The sequence below is a fragment of the Larus michahellis genome, chromosome Z (assembly GCF_964199755.1).
Source record: "Larus michahellis chromosome Z, bLarMic1.1, whole genome shotgun sequence".
In the NCBI taxonomy this organism is placed as follows: Eukaryota; Metazoa; Chordata; class Aves; order Charadriiformes; family Laridae; genus Larus; species Larus michahellis.
In genome coordinates, this window is record NC_133930.1 from 75,899,039 (window position 1) to 75,924,820 (window position 25,782).

The 25,782-nt window shown below is 41.4% G+C and overlaps 1 protein-coding gene across 2 annotated transcripts in view; it reads left to right on the forward strand.

Annotated features, from left to right (window-relative positions):
• The first annotated feature begins 477 nt into the window (after positions 1-477).
• SVEP1 (sushi, von Willebrand factor type A, EGF and pentraxin domain containing 1) overlaps positions 478-25,782 on the forward strand; it is a 132,599-nt gene continuing 107,294 nt past the window's right edge. For both annotated transcript variants that reach the window (XM_074569193.1, XM_074569194.1), the window contains exons 1-3: positions 478-1,192; positions 19,069-19,324; positions 20,510-20,686. In XM_074569193.1, coding sequence (XP_074425294.1) covers positions 680-1,192; positions 19,069-19,324; positions 20,510-20,686 — 946 coding nt within the window. In that variant the 5' untranslated portion in view covers positions 478-679. The remainder of the gene's footprint in view (positions 1,193-19,068; positions 19,325-20,509; positions 20,687-25,782) is intronic.

Genomic DNA, 25,782 nt, shown 5'->3' on the forward strand with positions numbered 1-25,782 from the left:
ATGCTCATCAGTAAGGTATTGCTACATCTTCGAAGTTGGAAAACTGAGCCCGCCGGCGGACGAAGCGTCCCCTTGAACAAGAAAGGGAGACTGTGACAGAGCCAGGACCGGCACCAGAGCGCAGCCCCGCCAAACCTCCTAGCCGCAACCGCATCCTCCCCGCAAAACAAAGGGCTCAATTAACCACGATTAATTCAGCACGTGTCAGCGCCAGCCCTCGCTCCGTCCCTGCGAGCAGCAGCTCCCGCGGCGGGGGAGCGCAGAAGGCGCTCCTCGCTTTCGGGGTTGTGTGTGTGAGGGGAGGGAGAGGGGGGTTGTCAGCCCTTCCCCACGCTCCGGAGCCCGCCCGCCGCCCCGTCCCGCCCCGATGGGTCCCACACGGTTGGCTCCGGAGCGGAGCGGCGGGGGGGCGGGGAAGGAACGGCGGCGGCAGAGGGGGGGGCTCGTTACCGAAAGGCGAGGGGCCGGGGAGGGGAGGGGGGCGTGCGAGGGGCAGCGCCTCAGCCGTGGGGGAGGCTGGCAGGGGGATTAAAGGGCGCGGATACCTGCGGGGGCCGGCGGGGAGGCAGGCAGGGAGGCAGGCCGCCCCTCCGAGGAGAGAGGAGGTGGGGCGTCAGGGGGCGACCAGACGCTCTCCTCCCGCGGCTGCCGGCGTTTCCCCGCGCCCGCCGACCCCGCGATGTGGCCCCTGGTGGCTCTCTGCTGCTGGGGGGGGCTGTCGCTGTCGTTGTCGCTGTCGCCGTCGGCGGCGCAGGGCCGGGCGGGCGGCCCGCCGGGTGCCCTCTCCCGCTCCCCCGCCTTCGCCTCGCCACCGCCGCTGCCCGACACGACGGAGAGCAAAGTGGAGAAGCTGGGCCGCGCCTTCAAGCGCCAGGTGCGGCGGCTGCGGGCGCGCAGCGGGCGGCTGGAGCTGGTCTTCCTGGTGGACGAGTCGTCGAGCGTGGGGCCGGCCAACTTCCTCAGCGAGCTGCGCTTCGTCAAGAAGCTGCTCTCCGACTTCCCCGTGGTGCCCGCGGCCACGCGCGTCGCCATCGTCACCTTCTCCTCGCGCAGCAACGTGGTGCCACGCGTGGACTACATCTCTCGGCGGCGGCCGCAGCAGCACAAGTGCGCCCTGCTGGGACGCGAGATCCCCGCCATCGCCTACCGCGGCGGCGGCACCTACACCAAGGGCGCCTTCCAGCAGGCGGCGGTGAGCCCGGCGCCGCGGGCGGGAGGGCGGGGGTTGGCCCCGTGCTGTGCGGTGGGCGGGGGTGCACGGCCAGGAGGTGTGTGGTGAGGTGAGGGATGGAGTGGTTGCGCGAGGTGTGTGGTGAAGGGTGCCGTGTGCGTGTGGCGGCGAGGTGCGGCGTGTGGTGCCTTGAGGCGCGTGGTGCCTTGAGGCGTCTGGTGAGGTGAGGTGTGTGGCGGTGTCGTGGGGCATCGGGTGAGGTGCGGTGTGTGGTGCCGTGAGGCGTCTGGTGAGGTGAGATCTGCCGTGAGGGATGTAGTGGTTCCATGAGGTGTGTGGTGAAGGGTGCCGTGGGCGTGTGGCTGTGAGGTGTGGCGTGTGGTGAGGTGAGGCGTGTGGTGAGGTGAGGTGAGGTGAGGTGAGGTGAGGTGTGTGGTGGTGCCATGAGGAGTCTGGAGAGGTGAAGTGTGTGGTGAGGTGAGGTGTCTGGTGCTGCATGGAGGTGTGTGGTGAGGTGAGGTGCCTGATGGTGCCATGAGGCGTCTGGAGAGGTGAGGTGTGGTGTGTGGTGAGAGGCACGGCGGCGCATGTGGCCATGTGACGGTGTGGTGTGGTGAGGTGAGGTGCGTGTGGCAGTGCGGTGAGGCACAGGGTGTGCTGTGGTGTGGTGTGGTGAGGTGAGGTGCGTGTGGTGGTGCAGTGAGGCACAGGGTGTGCTGTGGCGCGCACTTGGCAGCGAGGGGAGGAGAGGTGGTGAGGCATGCGTGGGGTGGTGAGGCGTGATGCCTTGGTGTGCGGTGTGCTGCACAGCGTGTGGTGTGATAGTGTGGTTCTGTGTGCCGTGCGAGGGTGTTCAGTGTCAAGGGGTGTATGGTGGGATGTGGAACCGTGTGGTGTGGGACGCAGAATAGTCTGGTCAGGGCAGCTAGTCACCATCTTCCCATGCTGTTTGCGCCTGCGGCTCCAATGTTTTCTGCTGCCCTTGCAAACAAATGTGTGAAATTCACTCTTTGAAGGAGCATGAAGCCAATGTCCTGATTTCAGAAGTGATATATATGAGTCAAGTCTGGCATCTGAAACGCCTGCCTTGTTTCTTGGCAGCAGGACTTGGGTGCCCGATAGCTGTCAGCAATCAGAGATATCTACATACTGTCGCCAGGTGACTATTTTAATTGCTGATGACTGACAAAGGTGCCCTTAAGCAGCGTGTAGTATACCAATAAATAGAAGCATGTCCAGGAATATTTCCAGATACTGGAACACGATCATCTGTGGTGTTAAGTTGTTATACAGTCCCATGGCACAAATTTGGTCTAGGCAGCTCCTGGGCATGTGTTGGCACTTGAGCCTGCTGGGGAGGTTTCCCAGTAGATGGCTCATGGACAGCCAGTCTACTCTGAAAGCTTTTTTACAAGTGTAGACGAGGCTGCTCCTTGCCATTTGGCCTCTGTGTGCAGGAGCATTCCCAAATCATGTCTAGTTTTCTGTTATTTTTATGTCTGATTTCTGGTGGTGTCCTGTAGCTGAGCATTGGGTGTACTTAACGTTGAAACATCTTGCGCTCTCTTGTTTGGAGTGAGACTGCAAGAAAAAAAAATGAGTGAGACTGCAAAAAAGAAAAAAAAGAGTGAGACTGCGAGAGGTGCATCAGTGCTGGGCATATGAAATTGGCAAAGATTGTTCGCGTTTGGCAGGAGAAAGGAAGACCATTTTCTAATGTGCCCAGAGTTGCACGTAGAAAACCTGCTTTAGGAAAACACATCCCTATGTTAGATCTTCCACTGTGAAGTAAGGTTGCAATATAGATCCATCCTAGAGGTGCTGTGTGAAAAAGTTAATGATGAGAGTTAAAAATAACGATTACAAACAAAATATAAGCTTAAGAAATACCATCTGTTTTCTTGATATGGAGTCTTGACTAATCATACCTTTGAAATGGAATAAACAAAAATTCCCTTCAGAAACCTACAATTTAGTTTTATGAGCCCAGCTAAACCTTGTGGCTACGACAGCATCACTGTCATTTTACACTGTGGTCTCATAAGAATGTGGGAAGAAAAATATTCGCATGGTGGCGGGGAGAATTGCAATAGAATGACAAGATTAAATTTCAGGCTACTTGCTGGCTCTTGGGTAAAGATACTGTACTGTGGTTTTGTTCAGTACGTCTTCTTCATGTGAGACAAATTATTGCTTCAGGGAATACTCTCCTTTCTAGGGACTCTTCAGAAAATGACTGTTCTAAGTTTAAAATACTACTATTGGGATAAATCTAGAGAAGTATTTTAAGTATAACAAAATTGTCATTCCCTCTGGACTCTTACACCACTGTCCTTTCTTTTTGTCTTTTCATACAACTGTAATTATTTCTTCTTTCACTTTCCTAAAATGTCTCTTTTTTCTTCTTACACTTTAATGTGGTTTGTCTTCTGCTTCTAACCGGAATTCGCTGCTTCTTTTCCAAAACCAAAAAGTGTCTGCAAAGCATGACAAACTCCCCAAAATAGTATCAGTTATGTGTTGTAGTAGCAGAAAATGAAGGAAAGTACATTGTTAGAATAATCCCAGCACTTAAGTTGTCATGCAGCACTCTTCATTGGTGGGTCTCAAAGTGATTAATTAAAAACTGTGACAGTTCTACGGAAACTACAGAGGCAGAGAGATAAGTGAATTCTGCAAGGTCATCAGACCAGGCTGACCTGGGAACATCAGTGAACAGCAGAAAGATTCATTTAGCAGTTAGTACTGTCTCAAAACCTGTGTCAGCAAAACCCTTCATTTAACATCATCCTAAAAGCAGAGCTACTCAGTTTGACAAGCTGTTGCACATCTGTGTAATGTTCATCTTCTTTCAAAAAACAAGGGAGTTCTTGCCACTGAAATTTTGCATCCTTTGCAAAGGTGCTTCGCGGAAAAGTTTATTGAGGAGCTTCTGTGTTTTGTCAAAGCTGTCCATGCTTACCTTTGCCATGTGGACCACAATTTGACATTCCTACTCAGCAGGTTAAAGATAAATTCTATGAGGTACACAGAAATATGAAGGATGTACTGCAAGAAACAGCGGGAAGAGACAGCACCCAGATGAAAAAGGCTGAACTGCTACCAATGTTAGGTTTTGTGACCTTGTTTGGGATTTCATGCTACACTTGAGCTAGCAAGTGTTAGATATATTTGTTGATGTAAAAAACCCTAGTGTTTTTGTTAATTTTCTCAGTGAACAAGGTGTCACAGAGAGAGTTTCTGCTGCCAAGGTCTTTTTCCAGAGCTCCGGAGTCAGACTTAATTGCGTGTTTGGGGAAAAAAAAAAAGGACCAAACCATTTTGCCTTACATTCCAGGAGGGAAATCTATTGCAACTACATGTCCCAGAAACCTCTTAGGCTACCATCAGATTGACAGAATTTGAGTTTGTCATGCTTGCTAGTTAAAAACCCCCAGTGAAGGGAATTTTTTCAGACTTGGATTCTGACAGTCAGGTTTAATAACATTTCAGCGACATTTTTATTTATACATTATCACTGTTAAGCTCATCTACACACGTACTAGAATGTTTTCAAATGTAAGTTTACTTTCACCAAAATGTAGTTTTTAATGACTGTAAGAAATACTACTTGCACCTTCCTGCTCACTAGTAAAGTTTTATGGCCTCTGGGCAAACCTTCCAGCTGCTATAACTTTTTAATTTTTGTATGTGATTACTGCTATTCGTAATTGCAGTTCATAAGAAGTCTGTGGATTTCACTTCACTTCTTAGTGTGTGAGGCAGGGGTAGAGAAAACAGTAGGAAACTGGGTACTGAATCCGGACCTTTAGAGAGTACCAGTCAAACCCCCTGTATTCTGCTTCTAAAACTAGATCGCAGACGTAGGCCACTTTGACCTTACCACAAAACATATCAAGGTCTGCTTCATGAGGTCAGAGTTAGTAACAGCTCTGTTGCAGATACTTTTTGATGACAACTTTTTTGATGGTATTTTCCATGCAATGAAATCATGTATGGTTCACATGTCTTTTATGGCATCTAAAGTCATTGATTTTAAAATAGGGAAAGAGTTAAGGCATGAAGTTGTTCAAAATTCGTTTTCAGATCCACAGAACATCCCTCAAAGGGGATTAACATATGTGGCTTGTGACACTTGCTATGTGTTGAGATTGTGCTTCTGGGGAGTTGGAACTAGATGATCTTTAAGGTCACTTCCAACCTAAACCATTCTATGATCTTAGGAAGAACAGATGTCGAGTTACATAAAACATACCTAGCATAACAAAATATCTGTAATAGCAGTTATTTAGAGGTATTAACTTCTGCTCATGTTCAGCGGTCTTTTCTTTTAAGGCCTGTGTAAGCAGTCTGAGAAAGGAGAAGAAACTAAGCTCATTCAAAATTCTTTGGCTTAAGTTTTTCACATCATGATTTTCTGGGACAGCACAAACTATGTGCATTTTATGTTGAGCAGGTTGGTTATTGCATTATGGAAAGCTGCAGAGCTATTGTGACAGTGAGGAAGAACTGAAGTAGAACTGAAGAAGGTACAAACAGGTTTGGGCAAGTGTTGCTGCTGCTAATTAAGAAATGCATCTGAAGCCGAAAGAGTTCAGTAGTGTGAAGTGCTGAATATGCCAGCTGTAGGCACCTGGATTAGATCTTCTGATCCTGAGAGATAACCACTGGTAGCAGCACCCATTGCACATTGTGGGTAGGATGTGCATTTGTTGCCAGATCTGTCGCAAAATAGAAATGAGGGATCGTCATACAGCAGTGGAAGTTTAATGGTGTGTTCTTATCTTTGCACCCAAGACTCAAAGTTACATATGCGCCAGCATTGATGTGCCATCTTTACTGATAGGCAGTTTAAACATCCTGAAGCTGCACTGATTGTTGTGGGCTAAAAAAGATGAAAATACAAATTATTTAAACTACTGCATGTGGCAACTTCTTGACAAAATAATAATAACTGCTTCTAAGAAGACAGGCTTGATTCTGTCTTCCAGTGGAAGTAAAATGGGAGACTGTACTTGAAAGTTGTAGGTGTGCACTGCTCTTGAGCTGAAGTCAGAGGCAGCCTTAAACAGACAAGTCAATTGCTACCAACAACTTGACAATGCAGTAGCTGAGGGAGGTTTTGGGAGTTGCTCTTTTGTAATAATTTTTGCATAAAGAGGTGGGCATTATGCTTTTGTAATTTATCTTCACTCCATAGAAGTCAGTGGTGTACGTAAGTGGAAGGTCTGTCACAGCATCTACAGAATCAGGTGACACATTATCTGACTATTTGGTCTTTAAAATCTGGTTTTTATATCTAACCTGATCTTGAGGGAGCATGATGAATGGCCAACCAGCATGTTGCATTCCGTGTTCTGTTGTCGTCCAATTAACAAACATGAAAAAAATGGCCCTGAAAAGAATGTAAGCACATATCAATCTAGGATAAACAGTTCTAATGCTTATTTAATGCTTGTTTAAATAAGTAATGGTGGCTTTCTTTCTTCTCTGTGTCAAAAGCATGAAAGTACAAAATTCAGCATTGTTACCCACTAGGATAATGGGCTTTTTAAAAACAAAAAATAGTTGAAGTAAAGGAACTTTAAAATCTTTTCTTACCATGTAAGTGGTTTAATTTTTTTTTTTATTTTAAAAAAGTAGTACCCTCTCACTGAGAAGATGAGCATTTGGAGTCATGTATGTTGTGTGTTTGTCAAGAATGTGTTTATGGATTTTTATTCCTATGACCTCTGCAAAATCATCAGTTTATAATGAGAGAGCAGCAGATTCTAGTCTGTGTCTGGCATTGTGCTCTAAACATCTGATGATGGCTGAGGTCAGTTACAGCTAACTGACTAGTTGTCATCAGTGGGCCTTGGAGTCTATATTAAAGATTACAGTGAAAAAAACTGAAGTCAACCTGGTTTACCTCTGTGGTCACCTTTGAAATTGCAGGGCTGGTTGTTAACAATTACTGAGCAAATTGAGAGTGCAGTTTCTGTCAGCCATCATTAGTGTCAGCTCTAAATCACCGCTTTTAATGTGTAGTGTTTTTGAAAAGTACTTGTCCTGCATACTGCAGCCTTGCATAGGATTTGCTCACAAGATTAATACAGCAGGGTCAGAGGCAAGATACACATCTGCACATTGTTCATTGTATTTAAACCTAGTCTGAAATGGGGCTTCCTTAAGAAGTTATTAAGTAGTTCATTTTTTCTCTGGCTTTTCGGCTGGGACAGGCAAAAATTGGTCTGTTTGTCATCATATATGGGGCTAAGCAGAGTTAAGATTTTTTTGGTTGAAAATCGGTCTGTTTGTGCTCACAAAATTTTGTCCTGCGTTTTGGTCTAAGCAGAAGCATGTGATTTTGAAGTCTGGCATTTAGCAGATTAGCCATTTATTATCTTCCCTTTAACTTCAGTGTAATTTGTTTTTAAAATGCTAAAATATGTGTATTACAAGAAGCACTGAAGGATACAGCTACGTACCGTTTTGTCTCATCAGGTCAACGAGGAAGACTGAGTTCATTAGTGTGAGGTACAGAAGAGACAGCCTGGCTTCAGGCACAGACTGAAACGCCTCATCCTGGGAGTCTGTATCCCAGTAGAGACCACTGGTAGGGTCATCCCCATGTGCAGCGCCTCTATGGCAGTTCTGCGTTAGGTGTGCTGAAGCCATTTATTCCAGTGTCTGCCTCTCCACTGAGTATGTAGGAAACTGCAGGTCATAGAATCATAGATCTTCATGGTTGGAAAGGAGCTTTGAGATCATCGAGTCCAACATACACACACAAAAAAGCCCTACAATCTCTGCCACTAGAGCATGCCCTGAAGTGCCACATCTAGACGTTTCTTAAACACCTCTAGGGATGGTGACTCAACCACCTCCCTGGGCAGGCTGTTCCAGTGCCTGACCACTCTTTCAGATACACGGCCTATCTCTAGACCCTGAATTAAACACCTGCTTCCTCTCCCTTACTTGCCGTGTTCTTCCTTCTCCGTTATCCCTAGAAGCAATACAACTGGTAGTTCTGACCAAAAAAAAAAAAAAAAGGCAAAACATACTAGTGAGTATTCTGTTCTTCATTGCTTTTTAAAAAATTGTTTTTCGTGGCTTGAAAAAGTCACTTGCCAGTTCTCCTTAACACTTTGGACTGCGTGCCCTCCCAAATTATAGTTTTTATACCTTTGAATATACTCCAACAATATGTTCATACTAGTGCTAGGGATAAGTAACAGCAATGCAAAACACTGTATAAAAAGAATTGTTATGAGATGGACTGGTTTACAATACTCTCATGCAAAGTTTATGGTTTACTAAAACCTGGGTCAAAGGCATTCAAGTTACCATCTGTGCTTACACTTTTGCACATCTCCTGGCCAAGTAATTTGCTCATGCACCTTGGTGTCTCAGAGAATGGCGAATTAGCCCACAAAAGGTCTTGAAGTTACAGTTCTCTTTTTGTTCTTTAATTTTTGAGATGCTCATTATGGCATATTGTTTATTGCTTATTGCACTACTGTGAGTTTGATCAGCAGTATCCAAAGGTGTTTGCGGTTCTAGACAGCAGAAGGAAGAACTCTGAAGACATGGAAGACATGGTATATTTAATCCAAATCATGGTCTCCATGAAAATCTTGAAGTTCTGTGGAAAGTGCGTAGAGTTCTATTAGCTTCCAGTTGATTGCTTTCTGAATGTCCTTCATGAAGTTTTAAGACTGAAATGATTGTTACGGGTATACTGTTTGATCCCTCGCATAACTGCATAGAGTGCTTTATGAATTCCACCTATAAAAAGTACCTGTTGGTGATGCCGTGTGGGATATAGTTGAGTGATACAGTGATGAGCTGATACTTTTGACTTTCCCATCTGCTTTGGATAGAGATGCCACATGTGCATTGGGGGCTTTTCAGAAGTAGGAAAACTGTTACAGTGTTTAAGAGAGATCCCAAGGAATTGTGCAAATAGCCAGTATATTTTAGTAATGGTGTGGATTTTACTGAAGTTTTGGAAATTAGTCATCTGAAGTCTGCTTTTCGTTTTTATGAAAGACCCTTTCATTTTGATCCATTCCACTGGTGTTAACATATTCTAGTCTGGCTGATGTTCTCGAGTTGTTGTTATGTGCTAAGTATAAAAACATGAAGGCAAAGAACTGTAACTTTTTGGAAAAAAGAGGGCAACCACAGGAGAACACGGTCCTTTTGGCACGAAGAAGGGTGTTCTATGTCCCCCATTGCTGAGTTGGGCACTACCAGCAAGGAAACTCCTATTACTGGGTAGTTGTTCCTTGTCTTGCCATCATGTACCTATTCCAGCTCATTTCCCTCGGCTACAGGAAGCTGGTCTAATTCTAAACCTTACAAGGTCATATGATCAGAGCATATCTGACATTTTTCATAACTTATAGCTCTGAGAGCTGAGATGGATGTTTCTGCCTGGAAGGATCTGCACTGCATGGTGTACAGTGGCCTTCCTGAACTTTGTTCTGTCAACCAGCCATGAGTGAAGTAAGGAGGAGAGGAGGTTTGGGGATGCAAAGAGAGAGAGGTGTGCCGGCATCCACTGTGTTGCATCTGTGAAGACAGACCTCCATGAGAAGGCACGCTCTTTATTTGTAGCATAGTACCACAAACCTTTATCCATTTCCCAGTGTAACATACAGAGGCAGAGGAAAGGTGAGAAACGAGACATTGCTGCAGGAATGAACACGTGTCGCTGATACAATAGCAGAACTAACAGCACAGTGAACAAAACCTTTCATCACTATGGTATCTGGGTGATGTTTTCATAAATGTTTCAGGAATAGAGATTACTTTTCCCAGGAAAATCATTTCTTGTCCTCTTGTCTCAGAGCCTTTGCTGGAGGGGTCTGACAGTAAGTACCCTCTGATCCCCAGTCCTTTAGAGTTAGCACCTTTGTGGAGAAACCAGTCTTATTATATGCTTTGCTCCAGAGACACAAAGACAAACCAGAAAAGCTACTGAGCGATTTTTTCTGAGTAAGAAATAGATTTGAGGCATTCAAATGTTGAAGAAGGCAGGACAAAATAATCTTTTCTTTTTAATTTTTAATTAATTTCCTAGACTTAGGGGAGGCCTTTCCAGCAAAATACATCTTATTTAGTAGTATTTCCTGACACGAACCTCAGCGTTAATATTCTGTATGTAATATATTTTAAATGTTCTGTGACACATTTTTAGCCTTTGTCCTCCAGTTCCACTCGTTACTGGAATTTGAAAGTTGGATTTTGCAGGCAAGACAGAATGTTTGTGGTGCTCAGAATTTTCTAACTGTCCTAGGTGCAGAAATTAAATGTACTTTTGCCTTTAGCAGCAGGTAGGCTCTCTGGGTGACCAGGACCCTGTTCAACTCTTTGAGCTGCTTCCTTCTCTATGATGTTAATGCAGTTCAAAACAAAAGCTCTTGTTAAAATGATGATGTCCCCTCTGTTTCAGAGTCTCGGGCAACCTCAACCAGGAAGATGAAGAACCTTCCTAAATCTGATCAACAGCCTGTAAAAAGCTTTAGCATTCAGAGCCGTGGTGCTCCACTGGGCTTATGCAGTATAAACAGCAAAGTGGAGTGTCCAATTGTCTGTGCTATTTCTCCCCCAAACACTCCCCCACACCCAGTTAGGCTGGGACAGCTCTTACCAGTGATAACTGTGTGTTCACGTTGCTCAATTCTAGCAGTCCTGGAGCAAAAGAAGATATTCAAAAGATAATCAAGCAGTGACAGCTGGCAGTAGATGGGCCAGGTCATGAATTGTGTCTGTCCTTTTGGAATTAATTATTCTGTTCAGCTTTTTTTCCTGCTTTTTTTAAAATAATGAATGTTTAAAACAATCACAAAAGAAACAAATATTTGGCAGATGCACTAGTCAATAGTGGTGTGAATGCTTGGTCTGAAAATACATGAAGATTAATTACGTATTCAGTAAAATATTTTTGAGTTCTTTTTTTATTACTATCAAAAGAACAGAGTGGTACCAGAGAAATCAAGTAACATTTTGGTTATATTAATGATGGAAATTGCTCATACCTGAAGAAAGCTAGGATTTTTCATTTTTCAAATCAAAGTGAGATCTATTAGCATGACAGTATTTTGAATATAGCACACAGCAGCAGCATATAAGACCTTCAGCAACTTTTCAAAGTCCTGATAAACATGTTAAAAGGTCGTACAGCACCAAGAGATGAGGAAATGGCATATAACATGCCTTGTCTTTTAATGTCCTGTTTAGAACACCTCAGAATGATAGAAGATGAAGGATATGTATGTTAGTTGTTTCCTAGAAACTAAGTACATTCTGTTTGCTCTAATTCAGAGCTCAAAACTGCAAGCCACCGAATTTCAAGTCACCAGATCCAACAGTCGAAGCACTCGTGTGAAACAAGTGTGTAGGTCAAAATTCTGTGTAGTAGCTCCTGTCATTGCAAAGGCAGTGGTGGTTTGGGTTTGGTTTTTTTTTTTGAGAGGGCTGGTGGAGGGAAGAAATAGTCTTTATGCAATGTGAAGATGTTTGTCTTAGACTTTGAGTGCATAGCTTTGCTCTCTGAGGTAAGAATGGTTGACTCATTTTTCAAACTGTACAATACGCATGAAATGACACTTTTAAACTGCAATGGTACTTGAAGAATTGAAAATGTAGCACAAGCATTACAGGCAGAATCCATGCTGTAGAAAGAGGGAAAAAGGTTGGGTTAATAATAAATGCTAAGAACTGGAAGTCAGATATGTTCTTCTCATATCACAAAGCCACAGAATTACTGAATTGTGGTTGGAAAGGACCTCTGGAGCCCGTCTAGTCCAACACCCCTCCTCAAAGTGGGGTCTACAAGAGCAGGTTGCTCAAGACTGTGTCTGGTTGGGTTTTGAGTATCTCCAAGGATGGAGATCCCACAAAGCCTCTCTGGGAAACCTACTTCAATGGCTGATCACCCTTTTAGTAGAAATGTTGTTTCCTCATTTATTTCCATTTGTATACAAACTGTTCTTCAGTTTGTGCCTCTTGGCTCATGCTACCAATTGGAAGGGTCTGGATCCATCTTCTTTACTCCCCACCTCATTAAGTATTTATCTACCTGTGTAAGAGGATCTCAAGCCTTCTTTTCTGCAGGCTGAACAATACTAGTTCTGTCAATCTTTCCTCAGATGACATGTCCTTACATTTCCTCACCATGAGCATGCCTGGCTTTTTTACCTGTGTGCTTTGATCCATAGAGTGAGGATATCTGACTCAGTTGTGAGACTGACTCAGGTCGTACCTGCCAGTTACTTAGATAAGTAACTCTTATGTAAGAGTGGTGGCTAGGCAAAAAAAAACCCCAATTTACTTAGGATTCTTGCACTTTGATATTGTCAAGAGATTGGAAAGTCATTCTAAATTATGCAAAAAACACGTGTAAATTGGAAAAGCTTAAAAGAGAAGTGGAAGATGACTAACTGCAGAGAGAGTGACACTGTGGAAAGAAGAGATGAAGGTTGAAGATGAAGGGGATGAGAGGGATAGGAAAGGTGAAAAGATACATGCATAGATTAAGGGCGTGATTTTGATTATATTGTTGCATAAATTAATCATGAGAAAATAATCTGTAGAGCCAGTACATTATTTAACTGAAGTGAAAGTCATTGTAATACAAGGCTAGACCAGCATGAAGTCACTGTAGCTTAAATAACCTTTCTTTTTTTCTTATTTTTAAAATTTTGGTTGTTATCTTCAACAGCCTATTACTTGTAGCACTATTTAACTACCCAGATTAATCCTATACATATATATTTTCCCTGAATTATGAGTGCAGTTCCTGCTAGGGGAGTATTCAAGGAAAGCTTTTATTTTAGTTAATTTCTTCTCAATTCTGTAGATCTCATGTAGCAGTGCAGAAGAAGGTGGTGAAAGTTAACAATTGGAAACCAAAATCTCTGGTTTTGGAACTGTGGAGCTAATATCTTTTAGTTCCTCTCCTGAAAGGAGCAACAAACCGTGAAGAGGAGATAAGATTTTTTGAGTGGAACACTCAAAGCATGAAGTAGCAAAGAGTGAAAGTAGCAGTGTTCAGTGACCAAAAGAAAAGGTGGTGAAATCAGACCTTTGCTGTTTCAGAGAAAAGGCAGAGGAGGTATAGCCAGCTCTTTTATGTAGAGGAATAACATTTGTATCATGATTAGGGGAACAACATTTGTCATGCCATAGGTTTGCATTATTTATGTGAGATAACCAACTTCCTTAGGGTTGCTCAGGATTCAGTGATAAGATGCCTCAACTCCACCAAAAGCTATGGTTGACCACAGTACTGACTTTTTTTTTAATTTCAAGAATATTTATTTACATAAAATTTCCTGCCAGATTTGGACTTTTTTACCTGCAGAAAGGATGAAAGCAAAGGAACCTCGAAACAAAGGGTGAACTTCGCAGGATTTAATGTTGCGATTTCTCTTTGTTAATGACATGCAGATCCCCTTCTGAAGCCATCCGTGAGAAATGAAGACATACTGTTTTAATATTCTGCTGAATATATAGGTCAAATCTGTGCAGTGTTTTCTGTAATAAAGTATAATTTATTCATTTTAATATAGATTTCATAGTTACTGTGTTGTATTATATATAGTTATATTAATTCTGTAATGTTATAAAATGGGAATTATTTATTTTATAGGGAATAAGGGATCCTCTGGGAAAAAGAATCATCTTGTTCTATTCAGAACTCATCCCATGGTGTGTAGGTTTTAGGAAATTCCTAGGGTAAAAACAAATTCAGTGTAAGTGGTCTACTGTCATAGCAGAGCTGAATGGCTTTTTAATGGAGGGCTTTCTGTTTTGCTTCTGAGGTGCAGTGATGGTTCTTCCTGACCTATGACAAATAACATTTCCTTTGTAGCCCTTAGGTAGCGTATTCCCTACAAGGTATACAAGTAGCAGTGTGATTTTTGTGATGAATGCTTGGATAATGTTATTTTGAAAGCTGGGTTCCAACTTAAACCTTTTAAGGCAAGCTTCTCCTGGCAAGGATACTGTGGCTGTCTGATGTTATCTAAGGTTTAGTTTGTAAAGTGAGACAGATTAACCCATTTCAGTTTGTTTCCCTTTAGACAGATATGTTAATAGCCCATTCTGTATGGCCAGAACCTTCTTTAAAAGCAAAACACTGAGTAAGGACAGAAATTAGGCCCATGATCACGTGTTTATTAAATGCAGAACACGTAATCAAGCCAGTAACAAAGAACCTTTGACAACGTCATTGCTGCGGCTGTCAAATGGCTGAAGAAGTCTTTGGTTTTGGGGCTACGCATCCCCTGATTTTGTATTAAAAATTCAACATTAGAAACACAGAAGTTAGAGGTTTAGCTGTTTTTGTGACCATACAGGTAGGATTTCATTTTGCCTTGTAGTAGTGAATTTCTAGAGGAGTATTTTGGAAATTTCTAGAGGAGTCTTTTGTACGACAGCTTTTCTGTTGCACAAGACTTCATTTTTTAATTCTTAAGGATTGTTATTGGCACAAAGAAAATGGTGAGTCTGCCAGATATTTGTACACACTAAACAGAGATTGAATACAATACAGATGGTAATAACTTCTTGCTAATGTGAAAAGAATGTTTTGTTTAAGATCTGGAAGGATTGCTGAAACTGACTGATCTATCACTCCTGTGAAAGAAGTGTAGACAAGAAAATAGGTACTGAAGCAGTCAAATACAAGGTGTTTCTAGTGGCCCCATGCATGTCTTTGCAATCATCGAAAGCATTAATTGTCTTGTTTTGTTTGTACTTATCCCTTATAATTAATTTATAGTAGTGACCAAATGGGTTGTGTTCTCAATTAAACAGGTCATTCAGCACCTTATTTTGAATTATGGCTGGTGCTTAGTTTCATTTGATGGTAAAATCAGAAGCAGATGTGGATATTCATACCAAAGAAACAGGTTCTCAGGGTCCTTTTAACTTCCGAGTAATGTTTAGTGGGCTTTTAAGCTTTATTTATTGAAGAACCTGACAATTTATGAAAAGAGTGCAGAGACTTGTCATGAAAAAACAATAACCTTTACATAAACACAGTCCATGAAGTTGATGGGGACTGGTTAAATACATGGAACCACATCTGTGTGTGCTTTCAAGTTTAGGGGTTAAGTGAACAAACATTTTAAAATACATGAAATTTCTGTTGGGAAAAAAAAAATAGCTTTCAAAAGGGCTTTCTGGAGAGGGAAAGAGAGAGGTGTCTCAGAACAGAGGAATGTGAAACAGGGTTAAAGGAGACAAAAATGATGTGAAATGCCACACAAATACCGGAGAGAAGAGGCAGAGCAATGCAGGCTGGCACTTGGACTGTCAGCAGCTCTGGGTGGTGGCCTATCCATTATGTCGCTGTGCTTTCACAGAAAGAAGCAAAACACTAACTGGATGGCCAGACATATACAAATGATTTTAAAATAGACTTACATCTCTTCCCCCCCACTCCTTAAATGTTGAATGAGTCTTTCTTTCCCTTGTTCGTTTCCTCTGCTGTTATACAGCAGGGATTCTGTGTCTAGAGTTACAGCTGCAAGACATGAGGGCCAAGATGTTCGGTGGCTTTGTTTTGTTTTGATTTCTACGGGCAATATGTAGCAATCCTGTGTGTTCATCTGTCTGCTTCCCTACTCAGATCCACTGGTGCCCGAGTATTTGAGTCTGTCAGGCACCAGGAACAGAGGTACCTGACAGAGAGTACTTCGTGCTCGCTTACCCCTTAGCTCAATATGTGTCTGTGCGTGACAGAAGTGCTGCCCCAAAGAGGAGGTGGCCCTCTCAGATGCAGAGGACGGAAAAGCTCTGTTGGCTGCTTGCCTTATCTCAGGCTTGTGTAGCTAAGGGGTATTTGCCCCTCAAAAAATGTTCTTTTCCTGACACTTCCCACTCACTTTAATCGATGATCCATGTTTTTTAAGAGGGCTTGGTAAGCTATTGTTCATGGCACCAACAGCCAGGGAACCTTTCTTGGAAAGACATGGAGGGTTTGTGTACTCTGCACAGCAGTTTCAGAAGTCATTGGTGGCAGTCTAGTTTTGTAAAACAGAGATCCCTACTAATTTACTAATCAGAATTAAATTGTCCTTTCTGAGATCCATGTTGTCCTGGCTAGACTACTGGAGCTCAAGGTAGTTTGTTCATTGGCCATGCAGATGTGTACCTGTATTGGGGGAAAATACGGAGGTTTGATTGCTACCTATTGTATCACTTGCTGAAAAACTAGGGCAATGTGTAATGCCGCCCACTACTTTCATCTGCAAAGTTTGTGCAGCTTTGTGCTACACACAGAAAGAAACATTGCTGAAAGGATATTACTGAAATTGCAAAGCCATGTCCTGCCAAAATTGAGCTTTGTTACCCTTTCTATGCATGTCATGACATAATCGTGAGTTGAAATCGTACTCTGCTAGAGCGAGCTGCTTGCAGGTGGGATCTTCAGAGAATTGCACTGGCGATCTCCATTATGTCTCTTAAGTCTGTGCAAGTTGTGGTTTCTTTCTCAGTTACATAAGTTCCACAACTTGCATATATTTGGGGCCTATTATCCCACCTTTATTATAAATGTGATTTGCAGATTGAAAGTTCCTTCTGCAAAGCTCAGAGATGCTACAGTTGCAAAAAACAAATAAGTATGAATGGAACATATGTTTTTCCTCATCATGTTTTTTGAAATAAAAGCCAGTTTCACTGAAACAGCTTGAGACAAACATCCTGAGTGGAAAATTTCATCCTGAATACTTAAGAAGCTGGATAGACGTTTAAGTTGCTTGCATTCAATTTTAAAATAGCACAGTTAATGCTAAATATGTTAAATATATGCATTAATCATAAATAGCACTACCCTCTCTGCCTGCAATGCCACTTGTCTTAGAATATCCATTTCAGAATGCATTTTGAAATGAGGCATTTGGGTTTTTTCCTACTATTTGTCTTCATATTGTCTTTTGCCTTGTCTTTATCTTCCTGATTCTTTTCATTCTATTTTTCCGCTTCATTCTGGTTTTTCACATCAGTCTGGTTTTCCACTTATGGTGTAAATGACATGAGGAACAATAGGTTTGGTTTATGAAGGATATTTGTGTCTGCAAGAGAATTTGGTTTCACTCCCTTTGAGTTTTGCATACAAGTATTAATAAAATGAAGCCCAACAGCAACACATTGCTTGGCAGTCTTTCAGACCATGGTGCCAATGGTCTGTGCTTTGATTTATGGTATGCGTGCTCATTTTTGTTTATTATCTACCTGAAATGAATGAATTGCCAAATCAAAATCAAATTGTTCTGAAATATGGCCTGGGTTACTGAGAAAGGTTATGAAATCTCTGCAGGTTCTTTGGACTGGCCTAACTTGTAAACTTTTGATTGAGCTTAAAGTGAGACAATTTTACTCTCTGAGTCTTACTTTAAGATTTTGTAGTAAAACTTCTCAACTCAGTTAATCAGTTTTTGGAATTCATGTTTGTTAAAGGTGACTTAAATACATTTACTAGTCATCATACAATGGCATGATTTTTGGAGTATCGAAGGTCTGTCAAATGTGGTCTGTTGTAGCATGGTACAATCTATTATTGAAATGAACATGTTAGTAATTTCCATGTTACCAAGTTGAAAATCTGCATCTAATTCCTTCTACTTAAGTCCACGGGGGAAGGAGAAAGTACACCTTCGCCATCCCTTGCCTTAGGGCTGCAGACAGCACCTGGCCGCCAAGAGGATATTGGTGCTGGTCCCGTATCTACTCACAATCTGACAGACTGTGGCTAATTCTGAGAGTGGTAACTCCATAGGGTGGTTTCTAGCCCACAGCACATTAACAATGCATTTTCGAGGTGCTCTGCCTGTCGACCAAGAACAAATGTAAATAGCACTAGTGCACTTTCACACTGAAAGGATGAAATGGGCAGGAATCTGTGGGGCATGTCCTCACTCAGGCACTACTGAGTATTGTCACAAATGCTGTGTATGAAGTATTAGAAAGAATGATCCTTAAAGCTGTTGGTGGAAGCAGGGTAGAAGGGATTACGGGCAGTTTTTGAAGCCATGATGGACAAGCTAAAGTGGTCTTGGCAGACTGTTCTAAGGGAGAAAAGTACTATTCGTCAGGGACAAATGAGGAATGCTATGCTGAGGTTGAAATAACCAACAATCCAAATGCTTGTTGGGAGAAGAGTAACAATTTTTCCAATAGGTCTGTAGATTTTTTTGAGCAAAATAATCCCTAATAAAATGTTTTTTGTTCTTAGTTACGCCTTACAAACTGTAGAGGATTTGCCCATAAGTTACATACTGAAAGCCATGATAATGAGAGCGGGTGTGCTACCATTTGCAGCACATTTGCAGCACATTTTCATAGTGGGGTTTGGTGAGTTTTCACTTACCTGAATGGTCAAAGATATTTGGAATCGAATTGCATTCATGTGCTGAATATAAAAACAACATGGACCAAGCTGGAAGCTGATATGCATCCACATCACTGCCATGATTCTGAGACAGTTAGTAGCATCTGAACTTTGGTCCCATGGGTCTTGCATTAGATTTTCAATGTTTGTATTACCTATTCAAACTGCAGTCTGAACGTAGTTGCTAAAGCACTGGTCAGGATCATTGCTGTCTGACACATGGGTGACTTTATCGGTCAGTGTGAAAAGTGTCTTATTGCAGATCGTGTCATGATTTCTGTAATTGTGCAGACTGTGTCCATCTGAAGTGTGACGCAGTGTTTGGCTTTGTCTAACCACAGGCCCTACTTGCAGATGGTTGATCTTAATGATAGTGAGAGGTCTTGCAAGGACTTAATCTAGATGTATAATTCAAATAAAAGGAGCCACATCATGGAGGAAGTAGTGTACAGATCAACTGCTACTAACCCTTTGCTGAGGCATGCAATTTCATTTTCTCTTGCAGCAAATATTACGGCATGCCCGTGGAAATGCCACAAAGGTGATATTTCTCATTACTGATGGATATTCCAATGGGGGAGACCCAAGACCCATTGCAGCATCCTTGCGTGAATTCGGAGTGGAGATCTTCACTTTCGGGATATGGCAGGGGAATATCCGAGAACTGAATGACATGGCATCCTATCCGAAAGAAGACCACTGTTACCTTCTTCACAGTTTTACCGAGTTTGAAGCCCTGGCACGCAGGGCTCTTCATGAAGGTATTAATGTACTAAACTCAGAAGTCTACAGAGAGCAGAGAGTTCTGAATAGAAAGATCTCCATAACTGTCTTGTAACTACATTTCATATAGTGTTGATTCCTTTTTTTTTTTCCCTTTCCCCTCTAACTTTCTAGCAAAGGTGTTAATTCCTCAGGTAAAAGGATAAACTATTTGTTTGACTAACTTATCATCAACGAAATGTGAGCCAAATTCTCCTCCTTGGTATATACATACTTAGATCCATTCAACTCTTTATTTTGCCCACGAAGAACAGACTATGGTCTTGGCTCAGTGTAACTTTTGCTTGAATAGATGAACCTTGTAGTCAAACAGTGGTTGTCCAAAAGAGACACCTAGTACACACTTTAGGACTAGCGTTAATATGTGTTGGTATTTTATACAGCAACAAAAGCTAGCCTGCTCAGAACTGACTTAGATCACTGTGTATAAGAGTAAATATGATTGATGCTTATGACCTTATACATTCAGTAAAACTGGAAAGGGCAAGGGGTGGAAAGAGAGTTTGGATTGTGCTTTTATCCTTTTTTAATCTACTGTATTCTTAGAAAAAATGTCTTCTTGAAAAGTAAAGAAAGTTTAGACTAACAAGTGAGAACACATGATTAGACCTTCGTTTGTAAGCCAGTGCTTCTTGACTGAGGCTTAGAACATGCATCAGACTAGCCATTAGCATTTATTTCTTACATTTAATTTTTAAAATCATGCTACTTTTACATAAGTAGTGTGTTTTGCCACCATTCTGTTTGTTCCAGGTAAGGTTTAATTGGTCTACGTGAATGTGCCAAAGGAAAGGTATTCTTTTGTTAATATGACCAACTGGTTATACGTGTTGTGACCAAATGCTCTCCTGATGCTAAAGATGGCATCCACCAAAGCTGGCAAAAGCTGTCTCAGCGGCTTCTGTTGGGAACAAGACTGTATTTTGGCAGTCATGCAGCTTCAAATGAAAATGTGAGGATCTTTGTGTCATGGATTCTTTTTCAAGAATAAGAACACCGTTGTGTTTTTTTTAATGTATTGAGTGTAGCAAGGCTCTGCTTCATGCTGCCATCACTGCTGCTTAGAACTGGAGCCTAAGAAACATTTCATTAGTGACAGAATGTGAGGTTGTGGGGGGACTTTTGTTTGGATTTCTTTTGTTAATAAATTGGTACTATTTCAGACCTGCCCTCTGGCAGCTATATCCAAGAAGATATATCGCACTGTTCATATCTCTGTGAGGCAAATGAAAACTGCTGCGACATCATGGCAAGCTGCAAATGCGGCACTCACACTGGCCAGTTTGAGTGCATCTGTGAAAAAGGATACTATGGGAAAGGACTACAACATGAATGCACAGGTGAGTCTCATGTTTCAGTGCTTGGGTTTCTCTATATGCCCCGAATACATGGCTAATCTAGTTGAGAGCAAAAAGCTGTATTTGGGATTATGGCTATGAACCTGGGTCAGAGTGCATTTGAGGCTGTTGTAAAACTCTCTCTGGCTGAAGACATAGAATAGGTCTAGCAGTCAGACTCACCTCGTACCTTGTCTCCAGCAGCAGCCCAAAGAGATGCACAGAAAAGAGGTAAGAATAGGGCAAATGTCCTGACACAGTAAAACTTCCCCAAAACACAGCTCACCAGCAATTTGTGACTAGAGTTTACCAAGTCTGAGGTAATGTATTTTGCACTCAAATGCTCATAGTAAATTTTTCCTTCATGAATTTTGCTGATTGCTTTTTGAACTTTCATAAACTTTCCTGTTTAGAGAGGGGCTGTATATTTGGATAAATCCCTGCTGAAACTTAGTCAATTAAATGTTCTTTAATTCTTGCATGTTGACTTTCAGTTACTAAAGAGGAAGAAGGCATCTGAGTCACTAAACAGAAACTTGTCATCACATTCTGCTAAGATTGTTGTTGTTACTGTTTTTTGGACAAGTCCTTTTACTAGTATGCATTCAAAGTCTACAGTTAAAATAACAATTTACATTTCTTTATTGTCAGAGAAGGTATGCAGGTTTTATCCAACCTCATTGATTTTTCTAAGAAAAAAGTTTCAAAATGGTTGGAGCATATCTGAACTGTGCTATATTTGTTTTGTGAGCTGGACAAAAGGAGCACTTATAATCAAATATTTCTCAACTAGAAACAAAATGCAGTATTTATATTGATTCTCATATTCTCACTTACATTCTGTGTATCACAGTTCTCATGAGATGTTTCCTGATGAGATGTGGACTAAGAGTGGTTGATATATGGATCATGGTTGTATATCTGTTTATGATGAGGGCCATGCTGCCTTTTTAAATGTTATTTTCATTACACGTAGAGAATATCTTGATATAACTCGTGGGAGTTGGTAGTTCTGTTCAGAGAATAGACGCAGGCAGATTTGTGACTAGAAGCTAAAGAATTCCTTCAAGGGAAGGTTTAACAGAGACTCTGATGGCTGTATGCCTGCACAAGGAGGATTATAATGATACATGGATGGATCCAGACTATACATAAGCACATGATGGGGGGTGTTGTCTGTCACCAGTGCAAGATACTGGTGACTGAGATACCCCAGTATTTGTGTTGGAAGTTGATCAGTTGTATTATGCTCCCTGTGGGTTACCACCTTGTGATTCACCTTGTGCCTCTGGAGCATTTTTCCTTCGTTCTGTATTAAGAGAAGTAGGTAAGCAGAAATTCATTGGGTTTTGAGTGTAATATTAAGTAGAGGAATGTAGTTAGAATCAATGTCAACGCTGGTACATTGGGTCAGAGTCCTGTTCTATGTAAGTGGGTGCAGCTTCCTTGTGTGCTCAACTAACTCTAAACAAAGATACACTATTCCATTTAGCTTATTTTCCATTGTAACTCTAAATTGTTTCAGAAAAAATAAAATTTTCATCTTAATTTTTTTTTTGTCATTCAATTCAATTTCCTCCACCTCGAGTGCCCTAGTAAACTATTGAACAAAATAACACAGCATTTCTGCCTCTATCAATAGCTTGTATCATTAAATATTGCTTTGATCTGTTCCTAAAAATAGCGGGCCTATCATTTTTTACTTAGTCTTTCTACATGAAAGGATCTTTTGATGGGGTAAGCATACCCTTTAAGTGCCACCAAAAATGATAAAAGTCTGATTTCTTTAAATGGGTACTTCACAGCTCTAGAGGAAAGTTTCATTTTGACATCATCATCAGGTGCTTGTAAAATAAGTTTTTGAAGGGGTTGGTGTTAGATACACTTCAAATAAGCTGGTGATTGCAGCCATCTGTCGTATATGTGAAGATAATTGAAGATGCATACACATACATTTTAGGGAGAATTTGACCTGAGTAACTCAAGCCTGTTCTTTAAAATGCTTCTGCTCTGCTCAACTATTGTATTCTTCTTTAAGACAGACAGAGACAAAAGGCAACATGTGTTCTATAAAGGAAAAACAGAAGATTTTGAAATCATTTATTCTGAAAATAATTCCAACCTTTTTTTTTTTTAACATTTCCCAGCTGAGCATGGCTGTGGATTTGTAAAGCATAAGGAATCTTAAGAATGCATCTTAACTTTTCTTCAGTGTATAATATTGCAGGAGGACTTTTGGCAAGTTTACAGTGACAGGACTTATATTTTAATTGGACTACTTTTAGTTTGTGATTGGTTACACTTGCAGGTACTCTACTAGCCTACATTTACGTAATACACTAAGGCTTTTTTAAAAAAGTTTTCATTAAGATGGGAGATGATTCTTCTACAAAGTGTCTGTTCTTTTACTATTTTAGCTGCTTTCTGTGGTTATTTTCTGTATGCTCTTGTGCTTATGCATTATACCACCTTACTGTTTTTTATGGTTTTAAAAGTGAGGTATCAGAATAACTATGTAAAAATTGTATAGTTCTTTCCTAATTACCTGAAAACACTCTCTAGAAAGCTTCTGTAAAATAAAATAGCAGCCACATGCTTTGTGCTGAAGAGCAGAAATTGGCTTCAGTGTCCCCCTCCTGTTCTTTGTAATATTGTTGATGATGTGCCACAGAAAGAAGAACAGACTGACTGTTCTCTACTTTAAAAAGCAAACCAAACAAAAGCTTCTTGGCCCACACTAGCAGCCTCATGCAGCCAGAGACATTCGTGACAACTGTGACAAAAGAAGGGAGAAAGAGGAAGAACAGAGGCAGTATTATAACCAGTCCCAAGTATTGTAGAGCACATAAACACCTCCTCTTCAATAATGCTTCACTTTTTTTTTCTTCTTCCTTTCTTGATTACAAATGTTGAGTTTCAAACCAGAGACAACCAAACAAAAATACAGAAGTCAGCAAAAATAAATCTGTGATTTCCGCTATCTAAGACTAGGGCTTCTGTTCCACCAATAAAAAGGTGGGTGTTCAAGTCAACTGCTTCTTCCACAGAAAAGTAAAACAAATGTCCATATCTCCATTTGCATCTTCTTCTCTGTCTTAGGAAGTTAGGGAATATGTCTTTAACACAGCCTTTTCACACTTTTTTTTTCATCAAGACTCTCCAGAGAAAGTACTTTTTTAAATGGGCTCTTGGGTTGGATGAGCTTTTAGATTCAGGAGGATGCAACAAGAAGATGACACCTGTCATGGTCTTCTAATCAGTTACCTCCTAAGCAGAACCACAGTTATTGGGGGAGGTCAGGAAACTGTTGCCTGACAACCAGTAGTTTCTTTTATCTAGCATGTGGACCCCATTTTTTGCAGCACAAGGTATCCATGAAGATGATGTGCAGTTCCAGGGCAGAACTAGTAACTGAAATACTTGTAGACTATGCTAGTTATTCCTTCTTTTGTTTGTTTTTGATCCACTACTTCGGTATAATTATTGAAGTGTAGAATTTCACCATATGTATGAGTATTGAATAGGTTGCCTGGGCTTTGATTTAGGAGTATGCAGCATATCAGTTACCATCTGCAAAGACACTAGGGCAACAGTTTTGCCTACAAAACAGCACATGGATTAGATCTGTAAAGAGCCTTTCCAATGAAACCTGAAATCATGTGAAAACTTTGACTTTTTTTTTTTTTTACAAATTTTAATTCAGAACACATTCACTGAAAAGACTTTAAACTTTGAGGAAATGTAGGTCCAGCAAGGCGGGGGAGATGTGCATTTTGTGGTTTTTTGGATTTTAGACCTAATTTTCAGCCGAGCATTTTTTTTCTGTGGGATTTTCAGGATTGTGCCTGTTGTGAATGCAAACCAAAACCTGATGTTCAGGAGTTGGATAGCCTTCTCGTTAGGAAAAAAAAATATTTTTGTGTTTAATATGTATTACGCAGTTCTTTTTAGTCAGACAGGAAGAACTTTAGTTCCAATGGCGATTCCAATGGCCTAGTCAAAGAAAGCTAAACATCTGTTCTTTTATGCTGCGTCCTTCCTTTTGATAGGAGCTTCTGCCCTCCTGGAAGCTGCGTCACCCTTTCTCAATATTCTTTCTTGGGAAGCGTTTCTTTAGCTACCCTATAGGAGTTACTGACTTAATGAAGCTTTGCCAGCCATCTAGAAATTGCCATACTGTACATGGAAATTTTCACTAAGTTTACAAGATCCCTCCAAGTCCCCAGGCATCCAGAGCTACTAACACATATCATAACATGCCCTGTACTCTTCAGTGGGTGCCTCTCTTGTATCTGGAGGAGAACCACCAGCCAGCACTCTGAGATTCCACTAGTAATTGACAGACAGGAAGGGAAAAGACGGCAAGAAAGGGAGTATGAAAAAGAGAGTGTACAAAATGTCTACAGCCACAGCAGAATGTCAGGCTAAATTTGCCTGTAGAATCTGAAGGTTTGAATTAGTTCACAGAACTGCAAATTATCAAGCTCTTAGTACCTAGTTTCATGCTGTCTCACAAGGCAGTGCCATTTTATGCTTTCATCAATTGAATCTGCATCTTAAAAGTGGACAAGAGTTCATTTTGGTTCCTCTTCTTTGTTTTTAATTTCTAAATCAGAAAAATGCTCCTCAGTTCTAGTGGGTTTAATTTCTAAATAAGAAAAATGCTTTTCAGTTCTACCCTAGCTCTCACTAAAAGACAGCTTCTCCTGAGACCCGCAGCCATTGAAAACTGGCGAATTGAAAAAGGAGCATCTCCATTAAGGAAAGTGTCAAAAGGCTGCTAGTGTGTTATCTTGTGCCACATAAACCTGCAGATCTCGATAGCCAAAGAAGAAGAAAGCAAATAAAAATTTTGAACAAGATGAGTTGGAACAACTTGGATTAGATCTGGGCAAGGGAGTTGGGACGTACATGCTTAATGAAGCATTAATTAATGCTTACAAAGCCTGAGCAGCTTGGAGAGACATGGGTGTGCACTTACCTACTGTAGCAACAGGAAAGTTTGATTAGAGGGTCCTTGCTCTGTGGACAACACCTGTCAGTCAGTGACACTCCTCTTTTGCTTAGCAGCTCTCTAATCATGAACCCTTTTTTGTAAC